This window comes from Lontra canadensis, unplaced genomic scaffold, assembly GCF_010015895.1.
Source record: "Lontra canadensis isolate GAN:19392208 unplaced genomic scaffold, GSC_riverotter_1.0 scaffold8, whole genome shotgun sequence".
In the NCBI taxonomy this organism is placed as follows: Eukaryota; Metazoa; Chordata; class Mammalia; order Carnivora; family Mustelidae; genus Lontra; species Lontra canadensis.
In genome coordinates this window covers 26,219,291-26,241,986 of record NW_022631002.1, presented here as the reverse complement: position 1 = coordinate 26,241,986, position 22,696 = coordinate 26,219,291, and the positions used below count along the sequence as shown (strand labels likewise).

Below are 22,696 nucleotides of genomic sequence, written 5' to 3'. Positions count from 1 at the left end.
GGGCGGTGGGTCCCGGCCAGCGGCGGCCCTTGTGTGACCCGGGTCCGCCGGATCGCTAGGTGGGGGCACCAGACTGACTCTGGGGCAAGGGGCGCGGGCCGGGGCGGAGGGCTCTGCTGGAGAGCGAGCAGGACCCGGCCAGAGGCCCCACCCCCAATTGGGGCCGAGGGTGGGGGGATGGAAGGCTGGGTCTGGGGGCCCCGCAGGGTTCGACTTTCCCGCCTCAGGTTTCCCGAGCGCCAGCAACGCACTAGGCACCCTGCAGCAGAAGTGGGCAGCGCCTGTCCTGGGCTCCGCACGTGGGGCGCGCTGACCTAGTGTTCACTTTTGTTACCTGCCTTCTTCCTAGGGTCAGCAATGCAGCTGAGCGGCCGCGAAGCAATAAGGCTCTGCCTGTTGCCGGGCCTCAGTTTCCCCTTTGTACCACAAAAGGGTCACCAAAGTAACCTCACGCGCGTGGAGAAGCCGTGGTGGTGCACTTGGCCCACCCGGCGGAGATTTTCTCCGAAGGGCCTCGGTGCTTCCCGCTGGCGACAGGGCCGGGCTGGCGGTCCCCAAGCAATTACGGTAAGGCGCTCAGGCGTGCGCCCCGCGGCTGTGGGGCTTCCTCTGCCCTTGGGAATAAGGTGTCTGCGGTTTGAGCGGGAGGTGGGGTCAGGCGCCTCTCCTCAGGGCATCCTGTACCTGGAAGGCAACTGCGGTGAACCCCCTCCCCGCCCCCACCGCTTTTCTTAAAGTAGTCTCCACACCCACCGTGGGCCTTGAAGTCAGGACCGTGAGGTTAAGAGTCCTGTGGTCCACCGCCTGAGGCCGCCAGGCGCCCCTGCGGTGAATCTTTCTAAAAAGACAACCGAAACTTACAGAGATAGCGAGGGCAGCCAGACTGCATCAGGACTTTGCCTTGAAAAGGAAACTAAAAGTGCTGTAGAAAAATTAGCCTTAAGTCCTGATTAACCCTAATTTAGATTGTGTGCTCAGAGTACTGAGTATCTGCCTTTCCCCAGCCCAAGGTACACAGAAACCAAAGACCAGCCTTGCAACGTTCATTGCATTTCCCTCTACCACAACACATACCCCCACCCAAATCGGCCTCCATCGGATGCTATCAGAGTTTCTAACCCTGCAGATATGAAGCAACTGAACAGGCCAGCGAAACTGCAAATCTTGCAAAAAGTGTGGGGTTTCGTGAAGTTGGCATGACGCGGTACAAATGAAGCCGCAGCTGACCACAGAGGAAGAGAACATCACTTAGAGAGAAATGACCGCGTCCTTCCAGAGAGAACTGACTACCAAAGGATTCCAAAGCTGAGGAAATGCTCAGGGGGCGCTTATGGATCAGACTTACCCAGAGTCCCATGGCTGGTAAGGACAGCAATGGGCCAAGAGCCCCCGGTTCTTTCCCAGAGTTTCTGGAGGCAGCAGGGGGGCTGGAGAAGGTTGAGGAGGCTGAGTTGGCAGTGAACTTCAGTTCCAGTTAGAACATCACAGCTGGGCCCTTTCTCTTAAGAAAGGAAGTAGTCCTAGTTATGTGCTTTGCAGCAGGTGGAGAGATTCCACCTGTCATGGAACCAAGATGGGGACAGACCTGAAGCATGGCAGTTCATAGGAATTATCTCACTGTTCAGCCGCCCCACCAGCCTACAGTGAGAATCAGAGGTCAAGGGACAGGCCTGGAAGAGGCACAAAACCAGAAGGTCTGAGAGCCCCGATCTGACTCAACGTTACTTAACATTGTCCCCACTGTTCCTGAACCCACACCCCCAGACTGCCCACTGGTGTCAGCCTCCTGGCAGCCCTCCAAAGGGGTTCCTTCCCCAGCTCAGCCCAGTGGGTTTGTCGACAGAGGACTGTGTTGGTATTTTCCACATTCCAGAAGTTCTGTCTTGTACCCCTGCTGCCGCTTTTTGCCATCGACACCTAGCACGTTCCCTGCCCGTCATTTCCATGTTGTAAGACGTACGGGTATTTTAGAGTAAGTAGGAAATCGGCATCGGTCTCCATAAATAGAAGAAAACCATAAAAATAAATACCGTGTAAACACACAACACCACTGAGAAACTAGAAACCGGCTCTTTGTTAAATAGGGACGTGATTGTACACCTTTCACAAGAACCAAAAGATAGAGGCCACCCAAGGGTCTGTCAGGAGACAAATGGATAAATGATATTGGTCTATTTGTACATTCAAAAGAATATTATTTAGCCTTAAAAAGGAAGGAAAGGCTGATCCATGTGAAGTGAAATAAGCCAGTCACAGAAGGAGAACTATTAGGTGATCCCACTTCCATAAGGTTTCTAGAGTGATCAAGTTCATAGAGCCGAGTAGAATGGGAATGGTGGCCGCCAGGGGCTGTTGGGAGGGGGTGAGGGGGAGGGAACTTGCTCCTTAACAGGGACAGAGTTTCCCTTTGGGAGGTGGAAAAGTTCTGGAGAAGGTAGACGGTGGTAACGGCCGTGTAATTAAGGCCACTGAACTGTACACTTACAAAAGGGTCAAAATGGTAAATTATATGTATATTTTGCCACAATAAAAAAATCATTCAAGGGACGCCTGGGTGGCTCAGTTGGTTAAGCAGCTGCCTTCGGCTCAGGTCATGATCCCAGCGTCCTGGGATCGAGTCCCACATCGGCCTCCTTGCTCATCAGGGAGCCTGCTTCTCCCTCTGCCTCTGCCTGCCATTCTGTCTGCCTGTGCTCGCTCTCTCTCCCTCTCTCTCTCTGACAAATAAATAAATAAAATCTTTAAAAAAAAAAATCATTCAAAATCAGATATCTCATTTTCTGTGTCCAATAAAAGGTTGAAGAATGAAAAAAAAAAATAAGGACACAGGGCAGGGGAAGAGAGGAGTTAGAGAAAATTTGGCTCTAAATGGAGCCTTCTCTCAGATGCAACCAGGATTGGAAAACACTGAAAACTAAATGAGTTTTTCATGCTGTGACTCAGTTTATGACATGTCCTGTTGGCGGTCCCCCTTCCCGTCCTTCACTGATAGGGTGAGCAGCCCTACGGGGAGAGACATGTCACTGGGGATGGTGTGTGTGGGGGGATGGGAGGTGGCCTGCTGCCCTTCTCCCTGCCTGGGGTGCTGACCGAGGGACTGGCATGCTTCTAATGCTCAGGCATCTGGGATGTTTAATAGGGGAGTCAGAGACAGCGCAGCCTTCTCAGCGGAAGTAGGACAGGAGCTGCCCCATGGGCCCCTGAGGGATAGAGAAGAACTGGGGTCCTGCCCAGCACATGTGTGTGTTGCAGCTGGGACAGAGCAGAGAGGTGAGTGTGACTGTGGCAAGCTCATCCAGAAGTGGGCGGACACAGAAGCCAGATGGGTCTAGACCATGAAGGCAATAGGGAGCCACTGCTGGCTTTTGAGCTAGGGAGGGTCTTGGCCATGGTTTCTAGGGTCTGGAGAGCAGGGTGAGGTAAAACCAGCACTCCACCAGAGGCAAGGCATAGTGAGGCCGGCACAGATCCCGGGTGGAAAATAGAGGAGCATCAGGGTGAGCGGGGCCTCCTCCTGGGCCCCGAAAGCAGCCGCCTGGGTTCACAAGAAGCATAAGGAGGAAGACTGCTGGTGTTGTAATTCTAGAGGTGGCTAGGAGACCTCAGAAGGAAGGGCTTGGAGGTCATGATCTGGGTCAAGTGCAGAGAAAGGCAAAGGCTTGCTCAAGTCATCCAGCAGGAGTGTAGCCGAGGGATCAGGTCACAGGTGCATGGATGTCCCTGCTGCTGCGGTGGTGGTGGTGGGCCTGGAGACGTGGGTCTGCGCTCCCCCTAAGTCTCCCTGCTTTCAGAGGCGCAGCTCTCTGCCCGCTTCCCGTAGATGGCTGAGCCAGCCCCTGTGGGTTGTGCTTGGGTGGGGGAAGAGGGAAGAGAGACCCTGTTGGGACTTGCCTGCTTTCTCCACCTTGCTGCCTCCCCATCTCACCTTGGGGATAGGAAAGTACATTCCTGAGTCAGAATTTTCCCAGGGAGTTTGGCTGAGCGAGAGAGAGCACCCTGCCTCCCACCAATTCACACAGACACCTCCCCTTCCCCTTGGGGGTTCTGCGGAGGAAGTAGCCGGAGCAGGACAGGCGGACCAGCCTCTAGCCACAGTCTGGCCCGGTCTTTCCTGCTCTCCGTTCCCAGCGAGGCCTTTCCACAGCTGTGAAACAGAGTGCTGGGGGCTTGGCAGCATCACCTCCCAGAAGTGCCACACTGCCCTGTGAGGCGGTACTGTCTCATCTCCATGTTAGAAGGGAAACTGCGGCTCAGAGGGCCCAAAGTCCCCCAGCCAGGAAATGGCAGGCCTGTGGTTTGAGGCCAGGAGGTCAGACCCCGCCCTCGCCTGAGGCTGGAGCCTTCTCAGTCCCGTTAACGGTCTGTCAGGTCAGGCGGGGATCATTCTCCCTTTTCTGAAGGTGGGGAAACTGAGGCCAAAAAGGCGTAGAGCGGAGGTAGGTCTTGAAACCTTGCCGGGTGCTACGTGGGCCAGCCCTCCCCCGCCTCCCCACAGCCCGAGCGCCGCTGCAAGGTTCAGCTACCCCCCGGAAGTGCTGCAGGCACCAGGTAAGGGTGAGAGCAAGAGATGTCCTGCCTGGCTACCAGTTCAGAGGAAGCAAAAGGCTGCTGGCGGGGAAAGAAGAAGTGAAGCCTGAGCGTGGTGTGGTGTGGGGGCGCCGGGTGAAGAGAGAAGGGGAGGGCTGAGGACCTGGGCTGAGCTGTGCAGAGAGGCAGCCCCGGCACACACATCCAACTTCCCTTTCTCTCTGTGGACAGGACGGTGACAGCAACGCAGCAGCTGGACAGCAGCGGCCCCACAGGTCAGCTTCACCGGGCAGCACCATTCCCTGCTCCCGCAGCTCTCTGTCCTCATCTGTAGGTCCCCAGCAGGCACCAGGCTTGTCCCTGCCTTGGTGGGCCCAGGATCGGTGACATCCTAGGGGCTCCCGGCTGGGGACCTGCCCTTATCCTCTTCACCTTCTGGTGGCAACTCCAGAATCTCTGGGAATGTAGAAGTCTGTCGATCTCTCCATCTATCTATTTTTTTTTAAAGATTTTATTTATTGCTTTGATAGATCGTGAGCAAGGGGGTGGGGAGGGCAGAGGGAGAGGGGGAAGCAGGCTCCCCACCGAGCAGGGAGCCCACCTTGGGACTCCATCCCAGGACCCTGGGATTATGACCTGAGCTGAAAGCAGCCACCTAGGTGGCCCTCTATTTATTTTTTTAAAGCAATTTAAATTAAGGAGTGGTTAGGCATTGGGTTCAAATCCTAGCTCCCCACTGTGGCCTAGGGCAAGTTATTAGACTTTTCTGGATTTCAGTTTCCTCATTGATAAAATGGGGTGAATCTGGTAATCTGTACCACGGATGACATGGGGGAGGGTCCGCATATTTCTACCCAGAAATTTCTAGCCCAGAAGTTTCTACTGGGCTAATGCGAGCTGGTGCCCTTCCTCTCAGAGTGACCTGGACTGGAGCCTGGGGACAGTATGTCTCAGGGAAGTGGCTCTGGTGCTGGCTTGGTCGCAGACTCTGGCTGGGCCTTGACGTGGCCTCCCTTTCCCTGCCTGTGAAATGGGGATAAGAATGCTACTTGTCAGGGATTTCCTTCAGAGACCACGGGTTCACTCATCTCCCAGGCCATGGTGAGGCCAGCGGTGGGAGCTCCAGCCTGTGTCTGGCAGGAGTGGCTGTTTGCCGGGGGGCAGTGGGGCCACATGCAGGGGTATGACTGGCTCAGCAGACCTGGGGCTGTGGGAGACAGGGTGGGCTGCAGGGGGGTGGGGGGGATGCATGGTCAGCCCCAGGGAGGAAGGCAGGGGGTCCCAAGTCTTATGCTCAGATATATCCTGGGCTGGGGCTTTGGATCAGAGCCCTAAACTTGCAGTGGGGATTGTGAAAATGTCTCTGAGTCTCTCTTCCTGGGAGATAGGTCTCCTTGGCCTCACTTTATGGACAAGACACCCTGAAGCATGGAGAAATGGACTTATTGCCCAATGTCATGGCCCAGGCACTGACTACTGGAACTGATTATCAAATTTGCATCTTCTAAAGCCTGTGGCCTGCACTCTGCATGTTTCCCCATCTCTTTGTTGGCCTCGACAGAGTCTTACTCATTTGTAGAGCAACTCAGATACCCAGCCGTCTTGGAGAGGCTGCAGTGCACAGCGCGGGGAGGGCAGCTGACTTGGAGTCTACAGTGCTGGGTTTGAGTCCCAGCTTGACCACTGGCCTGCTATAACCCCAGGCCAACTCTTAGTGGTTTCCAGTTTCCCCACGATCCACTGGAACCATCTTGGACATCAGGTAAGGGAGTTCTGTTTCCCAGGAAGCCCCAGTAAGGAGCTGCAGGGTAGATGGTGAGAGGGGTGAGGGTGTGGGGTGACCAGGCACAGTGGCTACTCTGAAGGGCTGGGGAGAGCGGTGCTGAAGTCTCAAGTGGAAGTGAGGACTGTGGTTTGCCCCTGGGAAAGGGAGTGGAAACCACAGCCATCTGGGGTACTTGGAGGAGGTCTCACTTCTTCTTTGGCCTTGATTTCTCCAGCTGGTCATGGGGTTAGGCCACCCTCTTCCCTCTGTAGACACAGAGCAGGGTGGCCAAGGGCCTGGGGTCCAAGCTTTATGGTCCAGACCCTGGAGGTCAAATCCACATTGTGGTCTGGGCCTCAGTTTCCCCATTCACACAGTGAGGGAGGGGACAAGATGACCCAAGATCCTGTCTGCACTATGGGGCCCTCAGTCTTCTCATCTGAAACATCTCAAATTGTTTCCTTCAGCACTTCCTTTGTCTCCTCAGATCTTTCCCTCCTCTCTTCTCTGAGGTTCTGAGAATTGGCCAAGATAACACAGCTGAGTAGCTAACCAAGTGGCCAAATGATTAAGAACCCAGTGTTCTATGACTCCAACCAAAGTCTCTATTCTCTCTCTCACTCTTTTTCAAAGATTTATTTATTTGAGGCAGGGGAGGTGTGAGGTAGGGGCAGAGAGAGAGGAAGAGAGATATTCTCAAGTAGACTCCCCACTGAGCACGTAGCCCGACCAGGGCTCAATCCCACAGCCCTGAGATCATGACCTGAGCAGAAACCAAGAGTCAGATGATTAACTGACCAGACCACCCAGGAGCCCTTCTAGTCTCTTTTCAAGTAAACACATATATTAATAAATAATGTTAAGATAAATGGATGGGAGCACCCAGAAAAAAGTATCACATCCCCATTTCATACTGTACTCCAGGATTGATGCAAATGAACTAAGGGTTCCCATGTGAACAATGAAACCTCACAAGTCCTACCAGAAACTTAGGAGAATTCCTTTATACCTGGAGTAGGGTAGGTTGGTCTTTCTAGCTTTGACTCAAAATCCAGAAGCCAAAAGAGAAAAGTACTGGTAATTCTGGTCACACAAAAATTATACACATAAAAAAAGGCTTATACACGGCAGAAGGACCATATGTAATGTACAAAGACAAATGATAAGCCAGGAAACATATTTGCAACTCACATAATAGACCACGAGCTAATTTCCCTACTACGTAAAGAGTTTCGAGAAGATGGTAAGGAAGCTTTGAACGTAAAACAAAAATGGGTGGATGGTGAACTTGGACGTGGGAGAAATGTTGTCAGAACAGCTGCACTGTTGGAAGGAACCAAAGACTGGAACCCACACGGCCTGCTGTTCTGAGGGCATCTGCTGAATAAGTTAGCGCTTTTCCCTCCAACGTCAGACTGTGCAGTTGGAAAAGAAAAAGTGGAAACTCTAGGTACTGTTACGGAAAGCTCTCCAAGATGTATTTCCAAGCCAAAAAAGTTTTCATGTAAGACGAGGAGAATTTTATATCCTTATATTTATTTGAGACTTGGGAAGATTCAGCAAACACTAGCAGCAGTAGTTACCTGGGGGAGACTACCTGGGAAGGGAGTGGTTGGGTGACACAGGAGACAGAGATCATTTGCATTTACACCTTTGTGGACTTACTTATTGTTTGGATTTGAAAGATGTAAATTTCTAAACTCTCTGAAGAGCAGGGACGTCTGGGTGGCTCAGTCAGTCAAGCATCTGATTCTTTTTTTTTTTTTTTTTAAAGATTTTATTTATTTGTCAGAGAGAGGGAGAGAGAGCAAGCACAGGCAGACAGAATGGCAGGCAGAGGCAGAGGGAGAAGCAGGCTCCCTGCCGAGCAAGGAGCCCGATGCGGGACTCGATCCCAGGACACTGGGATCATGACCTGAGCCGAAGGCAGCTGCTTAACCAATTGAGCCACCCAGGCGTCCCCAAGCATCTGATTCTTGAACCCCAGCTAAGGTCTCGATTTCAGGTTTGTGAGTTCAAGCCTTGTGTTGGGCTCCATGCTGGGTGGGGAACCTCCTTAAAAACACAACAACTCTCTTAAGAGTAAATAAAAATTGAGAAACGTGTAACTGTAATGTATGGGGTAACATTGGGAAATCGGGGCACCCAAAACAAGAGTCTGAACCTCACCACACACAAATGACCCCCGCAGCTTTCAGAACTTGGGTCTATAAAAAAATGTGACTTTTACAAGGATTGGATTACATTGCTTTGCAAGATATATATATATTTTTTTTCATAAATAATAGACCACCATTATTTTTCCATAATGGTAGTCATTTGGAACATAAAAAATTCTAAGCATTAAAGACTTGTTTTTTTGTTGCGAGGGTAATACATGTTTGTCGTAGAAAATTTGAACTGTACTGGAAAACCTAAAAAAGAAAGGAATCCTCCTCCCCATAACATTATTAACATTTTGGTGACTGTTTTTCTAGATACGCTCCTAGGCCTAAACATGTATATTACCATAAATTTCCATACATGTAATTCCATTGTGTGTGTTATGTTCTACTGTCCCTTTCTAGGCAGTGAATGGTATACTGTGCTCCTCTTTTATGTCCTTAATGACATCATGATTTTTGATAGTGAAATGGCATTCCATTGTACTGAACTTTGAATTTTTTACTTTGGAAAACAACGATCAGTTCACAGGAGGTTGCAAAAAAAAAAAAAAGTACAGAAAGATTTTGTATACACTTCATCCAATTCTTTATATTCTTCTCCTTTTATTTGTTGTTTATTTGTTCCATCCTGGAATCTTCTTTTCTCCTGCCACCTTCTGGACAGGATAGACCCTGGTCCTGCTGTCCCACCAACACCCGGGGGGAGTAGCTTCTTGCATTTTCTGTGAAGTAGTTTCACCTCTTCTCTGGTGGGATTTCCTGTACCCTATGTTGTCTTTCATGATTTACTCCCTTGTTCTCTTGGAGCGTATCCTCCAGCAGCTTTCTGAGAGAGGGTGTGTGCTTTAAAATACCTAGTGATCCTTGGTTGACCATTCATCTTTGAGAGTGCAGCACTAACACTTAACTGCTTGTCGGAGCTGTTGACTGGGAAAGCTTCACCCTAAGTTTGGTCCTGGGAATTTCATTGAGGAGCCCCAAAACATCTGTAATGATAGGATATTTTTCTTGGAATGGCCAGTTCTTTAGAGAAGAATTTTCTTCTGCCTAAGAGCATTGCCACCTGGCTGTTGCAGGCTTCTGGAAGCTGAGTGGAGGAGGAGGTGGGAAGGAACATGGCTTAATTTTTCTATACATGAATGGCATCCCATCCTTCCCCTTAGATTGTCTATCATGCACTGTCTCCAGGGAATGAACTTTATGTTGGGGTGGCGTTGAGGGTGGTAGGGTTGTGACAGTGGTCCTGGACACCCCAGGTAGAGGAGGAAATCTGGGACCCCAGCTGGTCACTTTATAGACTCACAGTTGGGCCACCTGGGTGGCTTGGTTGGTTAAACATTGGCTCTTGATTTCAGTTCAAGTCATGATCTCAGGGTCGTGAGATTGAGTCCCATGTTGGACTCTCTGCTGAGTGTGGAAATTGCTTGGATTCTCTCTCTCCCTCTCTCTCTGCCCCTCTGCTCCCTCCCACTCCAGGCTCACACATGTGCTCTCTCTCTCAAAAAAAAAAAACAAAAAAAAACCACAAAAAAACAAAAAAAACAAAAAAACTCACAAGCTTTTATATCCCATTTTTTTTTGTTTTACCCCTCATCCCTGTTTTTAGAGGTTCTTGATGCCTCTAGTTCTCAAGTGTTCCCAGGGTTGTGAGGCTTCTTCGTGTCCCCTTCCCACTCCCCTCCCCTCACTTCACACCTCTCCTCACAGCAGGCACTCAGGGTGATACCTGCTTTGGCATCTCCAGAGTTTTGCTAACCTTTCCTGCCTACTGTCGTCTTCTTTCTCTTCATTCTGTCTTTGCAGCTCTCTGCCCATTTTATTCACTCACTCTCGGTTTAGTGGAGTTTCAGGGGATTTGACATAAATTTGCTATATTTAAGCAGAAATGTCTTAGTTTATTTTAAAACCACAGAAGGGGCGCCTGGGTGGCTCAGTCGGTTAGGCATCTGCCTTTGGCTCAGGTCATGATCAGGGGGTGCTGGAATGGAGCCCTGCTCTGGCCTCCCTGCTCAGCAGGGAGCCTGCTTCTCCACCTGCCACTTCCCCTGCTTGTGCTCTCTCTCTCTCTTAAAAAAGATCTTAAAAATCTTAAAAAGATCTTAAAAAAAATCTTAAAAAAGAAATTTAAAACCACAGAAAACAAAAGCTTGGAGGGACAAACCTTTGTTCAAAGTCACACGTGGATCAATGACAGAGGTGGACAGGATTACATGTTGCTTCCAAGTGGCTTTTCCTGGATGAAATCAGGGCCCCAGAGGAGCCCCAGAGAGCCCATTTTGGGGGACGGGGAGTGACTCAAGCAAAGCTGTTACTGACAGCCATTTCTGAACAAATGGTCGGGGGTTCTGGAGTCATAAAGACCTGACTCAGGGAACCTCATACAGAGCAAGACCACTTCCGCCCTGAACCTCAGTTTCCCCATCTGTGAAATGCAAGAGTAACGAGGATCAATTAAGATGCTAGACGTCCTACACTTGGGACATGTCAGACACCTAAAGTGAGAGGTCACTCTCTTACCATGGTGACAGTGACATGCATCTTTTCTAGGGCGGAAGCCGGTTCTCAGAAGAGACCGGGTACAAGGCATGGATTGCCGGGGGGCCTTTTTCCTCTGCCTGTGCTTCATGACTTCTCAGAGTGAGACAATGGGTAAGAGGGTGATGCTGAACTGGGGGGCCATCCTAGCCTGGGCCCCTGGCTGTGACATGAAAGGGGGATCCCTTGAACCAAGGGAGCTTGAAAGGGGGCACCACAGCCACCTCGGGCAGCAGCAAGACTGAGGCTGGAGTGGAAGGCTCAGGGACAGAGGCTGAAATAGAGGTCTGACTTTCTCCCTGCAGACACATCCCAAGAACCCCTGCGATGCATGAAAAAACTGGAGACCATATCCAAAGGCCGCAGACCGGCTTCTCTTCCTGAGTGAGTCAGGAGATCCCCCTCATCCACCTAGAGTCAGCTGTGCCTCCTACCCCTAGCTCTCACCTTGAGTCAGTGGTTCAGGGCTGTCCAGTGTGGACCGTTAATCCATTTATTCAACATGCATTTATTGAGTACCTACCGTGTGCCTGGCACTAGGTTCTGGAGAGGCAGGATAAGCATGCCCTGCCCTCATCAAGTGTGCTCTCTGGCTGGGGCCTTTAGCTACGGAGGCAATGAAACCTGGTGCAGAATCCCGTCTCTGCATTTGTCCAGGAAGGAGGGACAAGACTCGGGTTGGGCTCTCTCTGGGGTCTGAGATCTTAATGGGTGCGCAGCTGCGGGTGAGGGGATAGGGCTGGTGAGTGGCCGGGGAAGCCCAGGGACTATCGGGCATTTCACTCAGCCACTAGAGAAGAGTCAGAAGAGGCTTCCGGAAGGAGGTGTCGGCAAAGCTGGACCAGATAGAGAGGTAATCAGGAGACATGGATGAGTGGGGTGGAGAGGTAAGCATGTGCCAGGGATGCACCGCGTGCTGAGGTCTGGGGATGGGAGAAGCCCCGTCCTTCTAGGCTGCCTGGGGCCCCTCCAGCCCCCAAGTCCACCGCGGACCCAGGTCAGCTCTCTTGCCCTCAGCAACATCCGGGAACTGGAGAACAGCCTGTTGAACGCCAGCTTCAGGGGCAACAACCTGACCTTGCAGACACGCTCTATCCAGTCACTGATCTTCAAGCTGGGCTGCGGCTTTGCAGGCCTCTCACTAAACAGCACCACCATGGAGCAGTACTCCCAGGTCAGAGGTTGTGGTGGGGGGCTGGGATGGGGGGCAGGCAGGGCTTAAGGTCCTGACTCCCCTACCCCACCCAAACTAATCCGGTTTGCCCGCCTAGCTGTGAGTTGCCTCCTCTGTAAAATGGGGCTGATGTCCCTCATGCAAATGATGGAAAAGGGGGTACCCTGTGGCCCTGCAAGGGTGGCATTGTCTTCCCGCTTTTGCACGTCTATGGAGGGAGGCAGCTGTGGGAGAGGCCAGGGAATCCAGGGTCCTTGGAAGACCCTGTTGTGATTCCTACTAAATGCCTGGGCGCTGAAGGCAGAGGAGCTCCAGCCCCAGGGGCTGCAGCCGGGTGGGGTCATTTAAGGTGGGGTGGCCTGGAGGGAGGGCCTGGGACCTCAGCACGTTTGGGAGGAGGGGCAGCCTGCTTACCGGGAGAGAGCTCTGCAGGTGGAGGCTCAGAGAAATGAAATGCCTGGGGTCAGGCCGGGAAGGCGTCACAAGGAGTGGGGAGCAGTGAAAGTGTTGGGCCGGCTCCAGAGGCCATGCACCCCAGGCTGAGCCTGTCTGCGCCCCCTCCATAGGCTGGGGTCTCCCACGCCATGCACTTCCCGGCAGAGCTGACCAAGGACACCTGCAGGGCCCGCCCCAGGGAGCTGCGTCTCATCTGCATCTACTTCTCCACAGCCTACTTTTTCCAGGTGTGTGCCTTGGCGGGCCAAGGAGGGTAGGCGCGGGCCCCTTCCTGGGGGCACTGTGAACATCCACACCATCGACTGGCCTCGTGGTGGGGACTCGCACTGGGTGGGACCAGCCCTTCGTGGCCCCAGGCATTGCCCCTTCCGGGCCTCAGTAAGAGGAGAATGGTGGGCAGGCCCACTTACAGGAAACCTATGTGTGAGCCTGTCCTAGGGGAGATAGACAAAGATGCCTTTTTAACCTTGGCTTTGAAAGTGAATGAGGATAGTGGTGAGTTAGGATGGAGGCTGAATGCTCTCAACACAGGGCAGAGAGGTGTGGGTGGGGAGAGGACAGCTTTCTGGGTGGAGGGGACAGGGTGCGTGAAGGCTGCAAGGTTGGCCATGCGGGCCTCGTGACCGTCATGCTCCTTGCTCTCCTCTGGGGGAAGGGGCTGGCGAAGGGGGGTTCTCAGCCCTCAGCGGGGGTCTCCCTCCGTCCCCTGCAGTCAGCCCTTCTTGCTGTCGTTCCAGAATGCCAACTCACTTGTGCTCAATAACTACGTCTTGGGGGCCCAGCTGGGTCAGGCACACGTGAGCAACCTCAACGAGCCTATCAGCATCAGCTTCCAGCACAACCAGAGTCTGGTACTTTTTTCCACCTCTCCCATTCCCCCTTGTGGCTCTCCTGTTGAATTTTGGCTTGACCAAACCCAAATCTGTAGCAGCATTTTGGAAACAAATTATTTCAAATCTATCACAGTTTAAAAATTCCTGTCAAAAGAATCAGAGAGAAGTTTTTAGTTACTGCAGTAGGCAGGATTTTTTTTTTTTTCTTTCTAAGTAGGCACCATACCCAGCATGGAGCCTAGTGCTTGGGCTCAGGACCCTGAGATCAAGACCAGGAAATGAGATCAAGAGTTGGAAACTTAACAAAATGAGACACACAGATGCCCCCTAGGCAGGACTTTGAGTTGCAAGTGATAGAAAACCAAGTGAAGCCAGTTTAAGCACAAAAGGGAATTGATTGACTCACGTGAATAAATGTCCAGAGCTCTCAAGCTTCGGGCATGGTTGGATCCAGGGGCTTATATAATGCCATCCTGACTCAGCCTCTTTCCATTTCTCAGCAATGGTTTCCTGCCTTGGCTCTCTACTCTGGCAAGATGGCAGCTTAAGTGCTAGACCTCTGTCCCCTCTTCCCAGTAGGCTCTTTCTCATCAGTGCAAACCAGGGTCCCAGAACGGAGTTCTAAAGGTCCAGCTGGGTCATGTATCCATCTCTGAACCAGGTCAATGGAATGTGGGATGGCCAGGCCCAGGTCACATGGCTCAGGGACTGGGCTGGATTCACCTGACCTGCCATGGGAGGCATGGGTCCTCCAGAGAAATGCAGAAGCTGATCCTGGAGGAAAGGAGAAGGACTGCTGGGCAGGCATAAGCTCTGAGGCCTCTATTCTTCTGGCCCTGGCATCCCTTAAAAGCCCAGGGCCTCTGTGTTCTGCCCTGACTTCCCATCAGCCTCTTTGGGACTGTCCTGCATTCCCAATTTCTCCATCATATTCCCCCCTCCCCCTTTTAAAAAAAGATTTTATTTATTTATTTGACAGAGATCACAAGTAGGCAGAGAGGCGGGCAGAGAGAGAGAGAGGGAAGCAGGCTCCCTGCCGAACAGAGAGCCCAATGCGGGGCTTGATCCCAGGACCCTGAGATCATGACCTGAGCCGAAGGCAGAGGCTTTAACGTACTGAGCCACCCAGGCGCCCCCATACTTCCTTTTCTTTGCTCTGAGGCTTTGCCCCTGCAAAGGTTCACTCCTCAGTGGTTTTCCATGGCACTGCCTGTGTCATTTGCACCCCCCCCCCCACACCCACATGACTTGGCATCTAGGTTGTCTGTGAGTGAGTCTCTCCCCAACACTGGGCTTGGGGCTGCACCATCATTGTTCTCCATGGGGAGGAGGGGAAAGGGGACAGTTGATTACAGAACAAATACTGTCCGGCCAGAGCTGGACCCTCAAGATTCCTCACTGCCTGTAATTTAATACCATCCTTGGGACTTGGGTATAGATGATCCCATTTTGCTGATGAATAAACTGAGGTTTAGAGAAGCTCAACAACTTGCCCAGGTTACTTGAGAGTCAGAGTAGAGATGAGGCTGGAATCTGGTTCTGTCTGATGCCAAAGCCCAGCCAGTGCCTGGTAAAATGTTGACTAGGGTGCAGTTGAATCAACTTTGGCCCCTACAATTTCCAGACTCTGACCCACAGCCATCCCCCACATCCCTTGGATGCACCCAACTCCAGCCTCTTCCCTTAGGAAGGCTACAAGGTGACCTGTGTCTTCTGGAAGGAAGGAGCCAGTAAACGTTACTGGGGGGTCTGGAGCCCTGAGGGCTGTCGCACAGAGCAGCTCTCACCTTCCAGGGTGCTCTGCCGCTGCAATCACCTCAGCTACTTTGCTGTTCTCATGGTATGTGTGCCTCCAGTCCAGCTGAGGGGAGTCAAAGCAATAAAGGGCCCCATGTCTAAGCAAAAGGAGCAAGGCAGAGGTTGGTGTAGGGGACAAAATCCAACTCAAATGGGCTTAAGGAGGTAAAAGAGAAACTTATGAACTCATGTTGCTAAAGAAGCTATGTTAGGCTTCAGGCATGGCTTGATCCAGATGCTCAATATCACCAAGACAGGGCTCTATCTATCTCCCAGCCGTGCTTGCTTTGTGCTGGCCTAGCCTTTGGACAGGATTTCCCCACAGGATAATAATATGGCTGCTAGCAGACCCAGGCTCATGTCCTACTAGCTGTTAGGCCAGTAGAATGAGAGCTTTCTCTTACCCAATTCTCCCAATCTTGGGATTGGGTCCCACTGCATTGGAGTGTGTCCCACTCCCATCCCTCAACCAGTCACTGGGCAGGAGGAGGGAGGGCTCTGATAAATCAGGCCTAGTGCACCTGTTCACACATAGTAGGACCGGCCATGTGCACAGACAGTGGGGGAGGGGAGGTTCTCATAGAAAAAGGGGAGATGGGAGTTGAGGGAGGGCAAAAGCCACTGTGTCTGCCAGGCCTTTTTTTTTTTTAAAGCCAGGACCACAGTGAGGTTTGTGGTGCGACAGGGGAGTTTGGAGCTAAGGTCTTAGCAGGTCCCTGTCACTGTCGGGAGGGCATTTCCATTCTTCTGTCCCCCATCTCCCCTTCCTTCCTGCAGCAGCTGTCCCAAGCCCCGGTCCCCAGAGAGCTGCTGGTGCCTCTCATATACATCTCCCTGGTGGGCTGCAGCATCTCCATTGTGTCCTCGCTTCTCACTATCCTGCTGCACTTCCAAGCCAGGTACTCCCCTGCCCCTGGGCTGGGCCTGCCCACCTGCTGCTGCTCAGCACCCCTCCTTCTTGTCTAACTGACCCCCCAGAGCAGGATGCGCTCCTCCAGGGCATGGAGGTTGGGAGGCAGGAGACCAGCCTTGCTGTGTGGCTGCTGTTCAGTCCCTGTCCCCCACCCTGAGCCTCAGTCATGTGTCCCTGAGCCCCGGGGGGTGGCACTGCCTGGGTGATGTCCCCAGACCATGGAAGGTCATGCTTCCATGTGCAGGAAGCAGGGTGACTCCATGACACGCGTACACATGAACCTGCACGCCTCCGTGCTGCTCCTGAATGTCGCCTTCCTGCTGAGTCCTCTGCCAGCCACGCCCCCTGTGCCTGGGTCAGCGTGCACAGCAGTGGCTGCCATCCTGCACTTCTCACTGCTCAGCTGCCTCACCTGGACGGCCATCGAAGGCTTCAATCTCTACCTGCTCCTTGGGCGCGTCTACAACATCTACATCCGCCGATACTTGCTGAAGCTCTGTGCAGTGGGCTGGGGTAAGCAGAGCCTCCCTCCGATCTTGCTCCCTGAGGCTTCTGGCTGGACAGTGGACAGGGTGTCTACCCCACTTCTGCCCTTCTCTTCTCCTCTTCCTCGTCATAGTTACCGCATCCTGAGCACGGCTCATCCCTGTCAACATTCGCCACTACTTTCTGCTCTACTGTTCTTATCATCCATTCTACTTCCAACATCTCCATGACCGTCACCTCCAACATCTTCATCACCTCCACCTCCAACACCTCCATCCCCTCCACCTCCAACATCACCTCCAAAACCTCCATCATTATCACCTCCAACACCTCCATCATCACCACCTCCAATACCTCTGTCCCCTCTACCTCCACCACCTCCATCATCACCTCCAACACCTCCATCATCATCTCTGACTCCTCCATCACCATCACCTCCAACACCTCCATCAGCATCGCTTCCAACACCATCTACCAACAACATCTACCAACATCACTACCACCTCCGACACTTCCATCACCTCCACCATCATCTCCACCATGTCTACCTCCAACACTGCCATCAACGCCACGAATATGTCTGCCCCTGACTGTACCACGACCTTCACCTCCACCTCCGGCATCACCACCATGCTCATCCTCATCTTCAACACTATCTCTGACACCACCATCACTGGCACCTCTAACCCCATCCTAGCTCCTCTTTACTATCTCGGTTTCCTCCTGAGTTCCGCCAGCCCTCTGTCCTGTTAGCTCCATCTCCCCACCACCACTGCCACTCCCATCCCACCCTGGAGCCCTCACTGACACTATCTTGGAGCGCAGCCTCCTCTAAGACCTACAGGCTAAGTGCCCTGAAGCTGGACCGTACGGCAGGGCCTGGGGGCTCAGAAGAGACCTTCCCCTCCCCGCTTGCTCAGTGGAATTCTGTTTTAGCAGCCCCAGGGACCCATGACCAGCCCCTCTCAGGGTCACCTGACAGGTGCTGAGCCTCTGTTTTACCTCTCAGGGGTCCCAGCCCTGCTGGTCCTGCTCCTTGTTGTTGAGAGCTCAGCATACGGACCCTGCACAATTCCAGTCTCCGGCAGTCAAGAAAATGGCACGGGCTTCCAGAACATGTCCATGTGAGTGCCCTGAGGGGTGTGGCAGGCTCCCTAGCTCTGGCAGAAGGGCCCAGGGACTCTGAACAGGGTGTCCTATAGGCAGGACACTGGCTGGGGGGCGAAGAGGGGGCTGTGTTTCAGAGAGGGATAGTTTCCAGGCTTTGCCATAGCCCTTCTGCTGGATCCCAAGGTCTCCTGCAGAGGCAGGCTCTTGCTCTAGGCTGGCAACCTCTAGGGAGACTGGCATGAGCTCTGGTGCCTGCTCATGGGCTTCCATGCCCAGGGCAGCAGGACCCCTGGCTCCTGGCCGAGTGCGGCGATCGGCTCAGCTTCCCCTCCTGCTCTCCAACCCTGCCCCAGGAGGTCAGCCCACTCCTGACTCTGCTCACTCTTCCCACCGCCTTGCTGTGCTCCTTTGGGCTCCTGTGGCCCTGATCTGCTCCTGCATAGTGCTGGCAGCCCTCAGATTGTCCTCAGCAGAGAGAGCACTGCAGGGGCTGGGACGCCCAGGGACAGGGCTCGGCATGTGTGTGTGTGCGTGCGTGTGCGTATGAGGTGGCCTGGGCAGTCTGCGGGACAGACTCTGCTGCCTCTTCCTGTGCCCTAAGAATGAAGGTTCTCACGGCCAACATAGCGAGAGTAGCTGAACGAACCCCTGTAGACCTATCTCCTGTTTAAACTGTGCAGCAAGGAGTAGGTCCTACTGTCAGCCTCTGTTTACAGTTAGGGAAACTGAGGCATGGGCTGCTGAAGAACCCCACCCAAGGAAACCCAGGTGGTTCCTGGCAGAGCTGGGACTTGGCCACAGGCAGGCTGGTTCCAGAGGCCCCCCCCCCCACTACCCCTCTCAGCCTCCTGGAAGTGAGGCGGGCTGGGGTTCATTCCTCTCACTGTGGGGTTGGGGCTGCTTTCTTAGAGGTGTGACTTAGGGCTCCTTCACCATGTAGTTGTTTTTTTTTTTTTTTTTAAGATTTTATTTATTTGACAGAGAGAGATCACAAGTAGGCAGAGAGGCAGGCAGAGAGAGGGGGGAAGCAGTCTCCCTGCTGCTCAGAGAACCCGATGCGGGGCTCGTTCCCAAAACTCCAGATCATGACCTGAGCTGAAGGCAGAGGCTTAACCTACTGAACCACCCAGGCACTCCACACAATGTAGTTTTTTAACATGTGCTGGGGACTGGAGGACTGGGCGGGGGCAGGAAGCACAGTGTTGCTGGGCTGTCACAGAGTATCCCACTTCAAGAACCCCCCTCTCCGAGTCTCCCTCCCTTCTCCCTCTCCCTCTCCCCTGGGATTCCGTGACTTTTATTCTCCTGCATTTATAAAACCCTTACCAAGTCTATTTGCGTTCCTGAACACAGAACAGCAATAACCAAATCTTTGGAAGGAACTCCAATGCCCTCCGACATGTTAATAAGGTTAATAAGTTGCAACATAGCCAGCTCTGCGGGACAGTTAGGTGGCAGTGAAAAGGAATGATCCATGAGCCCCTTGCATAAATCTCCCAAATAACAATCAAGGCCCCTTGTGGCTGTGGCAGCAGGTGCCCACGGCGGGGGCCTGAGCAGGGGGCTGGGACAGGGACACAGGCTCTGGGTGTGGAGCGCGGGGCTGCAAGTACCACCTTTGCCTCTGAGCAAGCCCGAGCCTCAGTTTCCCCCTCTGCGGGGCAGAGACGACTATGGACCTGCCTCATACGGTCCTCATGTGGAGCGGATGGGCTCACTCACGGAAAGCATATGACATGGCGTGTGACTGGGTGAGAGGCACCACCTGTCTTGCCAATGTCTTGGGGACACAAAGAGCATGAAGGCCTCAGGGAGGGTCTGGGAGCAGGGCTGGGGCCACGGCCAGCTCTTCCCTCGGCCCTTGGTGGCCTCATCCTGCTTCTCACTCGATGTGCCACAGCTGTTCACTGCTCGTGAGCCCCATCTAGCTGAGGGGGGGGGGGGGGGGGGCCCGGGGGCAGGGCGCCCTTTGCACAGAGATGGTGCTGAGATGATGTTGACCTTGTGGTGCGTGGGAGGAAAAGTCTCCAGGAAGAGGGCCCCGGGCCAGGGATCCGGTAGAGTTTTAGACAAGTGGGCAGCTGGGCTGGCCATGGAAGGGGAGAGAGGTGAGTTGGAGAAGTGAGGAGAGGAAGAGTTTTCAGGTGAGTAAAGGCATAAGAGGGCCCTGTGTGGCTGGAAAGGAGAACACGGAGGGCTTCAGGCCGGGGGCCGAGGTGACAGGGGGGTCCTAACGTGACGGCTTGGCTGGAAAGCCGGGCCCCGATCTTCACACGTGTGGTCAGACAAGAAGCAACAGGTCTGGCCTGGGAGACAGGACCAAGTTCAAGAGCCCATCCAGAGGCCCAGAGACCAGGATCTCTGTACCCACGCCCCTCCGCACCCAGCCTGGGCCGCCACGCCGACCCTGGCCCTTCCCGCTCCCTTGCTCCCCCGCAGGTGCTGGGTGCAGAGCCGCTGGGTGCACAGTATCTTGGTCATGGGCTACGGTGGCCTCACGTCTCTTTTCAACCTGGTGGTGCTGGTCTGGGCGCTGCGGGTGCTGCAGTGGCTACGTGCCCGGGACAGGGTGCTGAACCTGCGGGCCTGCCGGGACAGCGTCACCGTGCTGGGCCTCACCGTGCTGCTGGGCTCCACCTGGGCCTTGGCTTTCTTCTCCTTTGACGTCTTCCTGCTGCCCCAGCTTTTCCTCTTCACCACGTTCAACTCGCTGTACGGTAGGGCCTGCGGGGGGCCTGAGGAAGCCCCGGGGGTGGTGCTCGGCTGTTCAGATGTTGACTGCTCGAGGCTTCAGGTCAAGGGGGCAAGTCGGGCTGAAGTTGAGCTCCCCCTTCCCTGCCAAGCTGGTTCGGGGCTCCTTCTGTCCATAGAAAGGGGCATTTCCTCCTCATTTGCACAAAGGCACCCTCCGGCCGGCTGACAATTGGTCGGCCGGTGTCTGTGCTCTGCCCCTTCTGGTTTCCAACAGGGAGGGACGCTGAGATTTTCTCCTGGGCTTTAGGGAAGCCCAGGTCACCCCCACTGAGGAGGTCCCTGGATTCTGGGTGAGGCCCCGCGTCTCTCCTTCTAGCCTCCTGCTGACCCACTTTTCCCTTGCAGGTTTCTTCCTCTTCCTGTGGTTCTGCTCCCAGAGGCACCACTCAGAGGCAGAGATGGAGACAGAGATGGAGGGGTTCAGCTCCTCCCAGACGATGCTGTAGTCTGGGCCCCCTCGTCCAGAAGCCCTCGCCTCTCTGGCTGCCTGCAGCCCGAGGCTCTGGGCTCCCCCAGAGAAGGTGGCAGGCCAGCTGCTGGACACCAGGGGCCCCTGTGGCCTCCAGGGAGGCTTTTCTACCTCCGTGGCGTCCCCAGGCCCAGAGGGCAGTGCGCTGCTCTGCCTCCCCTGGCTTCCTGGGGATGGGAAGGCAGAGCCTCTTTCCTCACCTCCTGAGGCAGGTGGCCCGTGGCCAGGTGGCCCTCTGATAATTGGGTAGGTTTGAATTGCCCCTGGTAGGCGTGACCGTATGGAGTCTAAAACCAAGCTCAGGCTACAATTGTGGAGAATGAGCATTGCCCTTGATCTCTGTCCGAGCAAGAGGGAGAGGGCTCCTAAAGCCAGCTCCATTCCTGGCTTGCACACCAGGGGGAGCTGTTGGCCTGTGCACGGAAGCCATTGGCTCCCGGAATCCTATCTGGAAATAACTGCTGCCTGTCTGGGGACATGACACACCAGATGGAGGGGGTCCGGCTTCTGGGACTGCCCCTGCTGAGTGACCAAAGAAAGGATTCTCGCACTGTTTGCACACCCATTTCTCTTTTCCCAACGCAGCTGTTCGCTCTGGGTCTTGGGTTCTTGGGCATCCATGGCGCTAGAGCAGGTGGGCTGGGGGAGGCACTCAGAGCTCCGCTGCAGGCCATCAGACAGGTAATAACGACTTTGGATGGCATGGTGAGAGTCCTGGAGCCAGATTCCTTTTCTCCTGGGGGTGGGGGCGGGGATCCTCTGCTCTCTGTTTATTTCTGGATGCCCATAGCCCTTGGCCAGCTGGTGAGTGCTGTAGGCTCTGGAACCCGACTGCCTGGGTTCAAATGGCCTTACCATTTGCCAGCTATGTGACTGTGGACAGACCACTTAAGCTCTCTGTGCCTTAGTTTTCCCATCTGTAGAGTAGGGGCCGTTGTGGTGCTGATTTTGAAGATGAAAAAAAGAATCCATATTAAGAGGCTTAGCAAGTAGGAAGTGCTCAATAAATCATTATTATTGTTACCATTAGTATGTTTGCTATTATTAACAGAGTTGACTGAGAGGGCAAACTATCTAAACTCTAGGCCCAACAGGCCCAGCTCCTCACTGGGCACAACCTGCTTTCCCTCAGCTCTGTCACTTCCTCTTCCACTTTCCCTAGAGTGGCCTTTGCTCTGACTCCAGACAGTGTCCCCCCATCTTTATCAGGGTGATGTGGGTCCCCATCCAAGCCCCCCTGCCACGATTGAGCCCCGTCCTGAGTGGTACCGGGCCCCTTGGTCCTTGGGGTGGGCTCCCACACTAAGGAGGGGGCAGAGGGATCATGGGAAGTCTCAGGCCCTCTCTGGATAAGCTCCAGGAAGTGGTGACACAGCTGGGCCTTGCCTGTGACTTGGCCCACCCCACTGGTTTAGGCCCAGCCTCTTACACACTCTCAAGCCCAGGGTCACCCAAGGGAGGCTATGGCCACAGTAACAAGGGGATGGTTCTGGTGGTTCCAGGAGATAGGGCCAGGCTTGCAGCTCTGAGCACCATGAGGGGCCAGGCTCTGGGCAGGGGTCACTTCTCAGAAATGCCCCACTGGGTATAGGCGGGCAGGGGTGGAGGAGACCTGCTGGGTCTCCCTGCCCTCTCCTCACTCCCAGCAGGGTCTTGGCCTGCTCCAGACTGGCTACTGGGCGTTGGGTCCAGCTCTCAGGGGGCTTCCAGAC

General features: G+C 54.0%; 1 protein-coding gene across 5 annotated transcripts; it reads left to right on the top strand.

Moving 5' to 3' along the window:
- The first annotated feature begins 160 nt into the window (after nt 1–160).
- On the top strand, nt 161–22,013 carry ADGRG5 (adhesion G protein-coupled receptor G5). 5 transcript variants are annotated; one of them, XM_032854380.1, is made up of 16 exons: nt 161–567; nt 1,127–1,362; nt 3,140–3,270; nt 4,759–4,802; nt 5,916–6,289; nt 11,005–11,106; nt 11,298–11,376; nt 12,010–12,166; nt 12,733–12,849; nt 13,360–13,473; nt 15,143–15,295; nt 16,030–16,151; nt 16,410–16,678; nt 17,661–17,775; nt 20,201–20,478; nt 20,861–22,013. In XM_032854380.1, exons 6-16 carry the CDS (start codon nt 11,043–11,045, stop codon nt 20,959–20,961), a joined length of 1,569 nt encoding a protein of 522 aa, XP_032710271.1. In that variant the 5' UTR covers nt 161–567; nt 1,127–1,362; nt 3,140–3,270; nt 4,759–4,802; nt 5,916–6,289; nt 11,005–11,042; the 3' UTR covers nt 20,962–22,013. The 5 variants fall into 5 exon arrangements, with proteins under 5 accessions (XP_032710271.1, XP_032710270.1, XP_032710274.1 ...); XM_032854379.1 differs by lacking the exon at nt 5,916–6,289 and adding an exon at nt 4,496–4,548 and having other exon boundaries at nt 1,011–1,362; XM_032854383.1 differs by lacking the exon at nt 5,916–6,289.
- The last annotated feature ends 683 nt before the right edge of the window (nt 22,014–22,696 follow it).

Excerpts from the sequence above, each read along its gene's own strand:
- ADGRG5 (XM_032854379.1), top strand. The coding sequence starts at position 3,238 with ATGTGTGTGTTGCAGCTGGGACAGAGCAGAGAG. Across the intron at positions 13,474-15,142 it reads TCCAGCACAACCAGAGTCTG|GAAGGCTACAAGGTGACCTG; the intron begins GTACTTTTTTCC and ends CTCTTCCCTTAG. Across the intron at positions 15,296-16,029 it reads GCTACTTTGCTGTTCTCATG|CAGCTGTCCCAAGCCCCGGT; the intron begins GTATGTGTGCCT and ends TCCTTCCTGCAG.